The 4,993-nt window shown below is 61.3% G+C and overlaps 1 protein-coding gene across 1 annotated transcript in view; it reads left to right on the top strand.

Annotated features, from left to right (window-relative positions):
- ARHGEF18 (Rho/Rac guanine nucleotide exchange factor (GEF) 18) overlaps positions 1-2,873 on the top strand; it is a 65,992-nt gene extending 63,119 nt beyond the window's left edge. The window contains exons 22-24 of the mRNA XM_010828489.1: positions 1-113; positions 735-851; positions 937-2,873. The exon at positions 1-113 is cut by the window's left edge and continues 26 nt beyond it. Coding sequence (XP_010826791.1) covers positions 1-113; positions 735-851; positions 937-1,091 — 385 coding nt within the window. The 3' untranslated portion in view covers positions 1,092-2,873. The remainder of the gene's footprint in view (positions 114-734; positions 852-936) is intronic.
- Positions 2,874-4,993: the final 2,120 nt, after the last annotated feature.

Here is a 4,993-nt window from a genome sequence, read left to right as displayed (position 1 = left end):
CCAGAGGCAGGCAGCTGTGCAGCAGCAGATTCCCACCAAGTTGGCAGCCTCCACCAAGGGCGGAAAGGACAAGGGAGGCAAGAACCGGGGCTCCCAGCGCTGGGACAGCTCGGGTGAGTTGGGACTTCCTGGCACCCCCCCTTCCCTCCCCTCACCTGGTGCCCTCCTGGCTCGTTACCTCTGGACCAGACACCGGCAGGAAACCCCAGCTGGTGATGGCGCTGAGGCCTGCGCCACACACATACAACCACCTACCCACCCCCAGAGACTTCAGAACTCAGTTCCTGTTCCCACCTTGGCCCTCAAAACTGGGATCAGACACAAGGGAGCACCTTGGTGATTCAGAAACGGGCCTCGGAAACCCCCGTGCAGAGGGGGAAAGTGTGCCAGTGACTGACACTGCTTACTCCCCACTGAGTCCTCGCCCCAGAGCCAGTGTTCCCCAGTAAGAAGGCCCTGGGGCCCTCCTGGGGAACAGGGCCCTGGTCCCAGGACCCCAGGCTGCAGCATCACAGAGCCTCTTGTCTGAAGATTGAACGAGTCCAGGGGCCCCCCTCGTTCGCCAGGGGTGTCTGCTCTGGGTTTTGTCAGTGAATTCGGGGCCTGTTGTCTGAGCGGCGTCCCTCCCTGGGAACCGGCACTGGAGAAAGTGTGGGCGAGGAGTGGGGCGAGGTCCAGGTGCTCTGGCACTGGCAGCGAGACTGCAGACCCCAGTATCTTCCACCCTCTTTCAGCCTCGTTTGACCTGAGGCAGCCGCTGCTTCTCAACAAGCTCATGGGCAAAGAAGAGAACACCTCTCGGAACCGCCGCTCGCTGAGTCCCGTCCTGCCCAGCTCCACGCCCCACCAAGGTGAGCCAGCCGGCCCAGCCCCCTACCCCCTGGCACCCACAGTGCCTGGCTGATGCGGACACCCACCACCCCGTCTCTCTTCCAGACCCCAGCCTTCCAGCCCCGACCCCGGGCCCAGCCGATGTCCCCACCGAGTCCCTCCCCCTCAAGACCTGGGGGCCATCCTTTCCACCCGGGGCCCCGTCCTCCACACCAGTCAACAAGGAAGAAACCGGCAAGGAAGACGTCATCTTCTTCTAGGGGGCATGGCTCGGGGTGCAGACCCCTCCCTGCACCGCCCACTCTTCATGCTCTGTGGCCCCACCCCACCCCCAGCCCACCCTCTCCCCTTCCCACACAGGCCTCCTCTGACATCTGCCAGGACGGGGCAGGCAGAGCTGGCCTGCTGTCTTGAGGCTGCTCGCTCTGAAGGATTAGCAGTGGTGCCTGGGCAACTTTGTAAACCTTTTTTTTAACGTGAAAAGGAAAGTTTGTAATGGAAGGCTGAAGCAAAGCTAACCCACTGGAGCTGCCATCTGCCATCATAGCACCCCATTCCAGCAGAGGAGAGTCCCACTCTGGGCTATCTTTCCAAGGTAGTGACCAGAGCCACCAGGAGACCCTGCAGCAAGCCACAATGGCACCAGAAGGGGCCTGATGGGGTTGGCTCTGTCCACAGAATCAGGCCGAAATGACTTCTAAAGCAGAGACACGAGTGGGTTTGTGGTGAACTTCTAGGCCAGGATGCGACCCCACCCAGGGGTGGCACACAGTTCACCCAGGACAGAGGGCCACAGGGCAGGCAGGGTGGCTGAAGGGGTTGGCCCATGGCATGCAGGTATGTCCTGCAGGTTCAGAATTTCATCCTGAAAGGGGCTGACCGGGAGGGGACAGACCACCGCTCATTTTAATCTGGTGGAGGTTTTTAAAACCCACTCTTGTCGAAGTTGGTGCTTTCCCAAAGCGCCTCCCAGACTCAATGCCTGGGAAGCCAAGCCCAGGGCTTCCACCAGGGCTGGCGCATGCCTGAGGGTCCCAGCCCTGGATGGAGAGTCCTCCTTCCCCATGAGGTGGCCCCCAGCTGGCATCTCCAGTGGATGGGCAGATACTGAGGTGACACAGAGCAGTGGGAGCAGAACTTGGAAGGGACCAGTGTGGCCTGGGCAGTCACTGTTGGCAGCGAGTGCACAGATAGCCGCCTCACAGGCACCTCACGTCCAGTGAGCTGTCGCAGGTTGTCATCAGTCCCCGAGAGGAGGGCGAGGACCACTGGTCCAGCCTCGTGGTGCAGCCGCAGTTGTTGGGGTGGTGCCGCGCGTGACAGTGGGCACACCCACATTCCAGCTCTGGCCAAGTGCAGGCTCGGGGCCAGAGAGCATTCCAGCCTTTTCCTGCACCCCAGATGCCCCTGCAGAACCCAGTATCCCGCCAAGCATTGGTGGGAAGGCAGGGTCTGGGGTGGAGCAGGAGCTTGGGCACCATGGCCCACAGTGACAAGGAACTGACCGCAGTCCTGGAGTGCTCCAGAGGAGCAGCGGCCCCCTCCCCAGGACACGTCCGGCCACCCACGCCACGTCTGTAACCACTGTGTTTGGTCCTGAGACGCATCGGAGCACTTTAGAAAAGCTGACTTTACATTCCTGTCCTGTCGTGAAGAGGACATTCCTGGGCCCCGTGCCCCCACCCACAGGATCCTCTCACCCACCCAGGGGATTCCTGCAGGGATAAGTTCAACGTCATGTGGTGGGAATCGGCCACAGAGGCTTCCAGGTGGTGCCTGCAGCGGGGCAGCACCATGGGCCCGTCCCACCAGGACCCCGAGGCTACTCCCAGGTACAGCCCAGTCTCGTTTGTAAAGTTAGGAGTTGAGCAAACATTCCTACTTCGGTGGGGTCTGTGCACATCTTCGTTAATTGTGACCATGACCTTAGTCAACCCGACGATCATTTTTTACAATGATAGCAGCATCTCCTCACTGGGGGTTATGTCTGAACTGCTCTAGAACTTAAGACCTGACTCTTGCAATAAACGTGTCTAGGGGGAGCGGACCGGAGTCACTTTCTTTGGGGTTTTGTTCTAGGACAACCTGCCCAAACTTCAGTGCTGCAGTCTGCGTGGCGGGGGGCAGCAGCACTCAGACCCTCTGTTTTGCTAGGACCCTGGGGAGCCCTGGACACCAGGCCCAAGGCCTGCTTGATGACCAGACTGTGATTCTCCACTTCTCCTGGCGGGGAGTGTAGGGAGGCAGGGACATGTCCCAGGCCAGTAACAGCCCTCACCCCCAGTCCCACTTGGCATCAGCTCCGACTAGTGACGGGATAGACCGCACAGACAACCCAGGCCAGGCAGCCTGCTCTGGATTCCACCTGGACAGTCAAGGCTGGAGGCAGTGGCAGTGCTGAGGTGGCCCCCCAGCGCATGGGTCCCCACCCATTTAGGCTGCCCCCCGCACCATGGTCCTGGGATGTCAGCCTCCTCGACGAGGGGGGACCCTACTGGCTTCTGGACCTGTCAATCTCCCTCCTCAAAGGAGCCTAATTTGCCATACACATGCTCCCCCACATCCCATGAAAAAGCTGTCTATGCCCCTGGGGCTTGGTCCCCTGGAATCATCATCTTGTTTGACCCCAACCTCTAACTGACCTGCCAGCCCAGGGAAGGGCACCGGGCAGGGGGCACAGCCACATGACTGGCAGTGCCAGCAGCTGTATCCCAGCCCTGCTGCCCAGGCCCTCGGGGATGCCAGCCCCTGGGGTACCTGTGACCTGCCGCATCACACACACAGGTGTTCACGTGGTTCCCTGGCAAGCACGCTGCCTTGCAGGTGTTAACTCAGAGTCTTCAGACAGGCAGGTGCCACTCTGACCCCCGACCCTAATCTCACAGGTCCTCTGGGTGCCTGGAAGGCAGAGGGAAGGGGGAGAGTGACCTGGCCCAGCCTCCTAACCCAGAGGGAGCACCCCAGATGGACGGGGCAGGGGCTCAGCTGGAGGCCAGGTGGGGTCCTTGTGTCCTGTGAGACCCTGAGCAGCCCCACACCCCAGCTGTTGCCCACCACGTACCTTCTTTGTAAAAGAACAAAACATGGTTGAAACCACAGGCTTCAGGGCCTGTAAACACGACCCTTCATTGGCTCTTCCAGGGGCCAGTGAGTGAGGGGCAGGCGTGGGCCGCCCACCACCTGCCAATATCACCTGAGGCCACACATGCACGTGGCCTCTCAAACCCCAGATTGGAAACAAACTGGTCCCTTCTCGCCTGCCGTGCTTTCACAAGCTGGGAGCCTCAGGCATCTCCACTGATGATGCTCAGAGCCCTCGAAATGCTCAGACCGGCCCCGAATGGACCACGGCAGCCTTGAGTCCACGCCGTGGCTGTGAGGTGCTTCAGCCACGACAGGCACCCCGCGATGCCTGGGAGCTTGAGACCCGGGCAAGGCCTGGCAGAGGAAGCAGCATCCACAGCCAGCCAAGGGTGCCCAAGCCCGCAGGTTGGGAAGGAAGGACCGCCCTCTGTGGCTGAGCCTCTTGGGGTCGACAGGCTGCGTTTGTAGCATCGGAGGGGAAGGTGGGCTGGGAGGTGGTGCTTCCCGCTGCAGCTCCAGCCCACAGGAGGCTGAACCCTATTAGACCCAGGGGGCGCCCCCAACCTCTGGGGAGAGAGGGCGTGAGAATAAGCAGACGGAGACACGGGGCTTAGGAATCAGCTCACACCTGGCCTGGCACCATCACCACCTCATTTAATTGATCCTCACTTCACAGTCCTCAGGCCCAACCCGGCTGCCCTGCTTGCCTTTATTGCACACAAGACTAAGGCCTGCCAGGGGCTGGTTCCTCTTGCAAGTTGAGTCTTCGGGGTCTTCCTGCTCCACCCCTACTGAGGCGGCACCTGGGGGACCTCAGCCGCCCAAGCCCACCCCTCTGGGGGCTAGTACCCTAGACTGCTCTGGTGTGCCCTCTAGCCGCACCTTCCTACTGGCACCTGGCCGTGATCTCCTGGATTAGAGACCCGCCCGTCCTGGGCAATCACGCTCCATAGGAAGGGTCCTTGTTGGGGTTCTGGCGCCCCTATCCGTCAGGGGGTGGCGTTGGCCTGGCCACCCGCCTGGACTGCCTGGTACACGCTGAGGAGTGACGAGGGGGTGCCCAGGAGGCCCCCCAGCC

Source organism: Bison bison, unplaced genomic scaffold, assembly GCF_000754665.1.
Source record: "Bison bison bison isolate TAMUID 2011002044 unplaced genomic scaffold, Bison_UMD1.0 scf7180017864492, whole genome shotgun sequence".
In the NCBI taxonomy this organism is placed as follows: domain Eukaryota; kingdom Metazoa; phylum Chordata; class Mammalia; order Artiodactyla; family Bovidae; genus Bison; species Bison bison.
The sequence above is the reverse complement of the archived record's forward strand: the minus strand, read 5'-3'. Positions and strand labels throughout refer to the sequence as shown.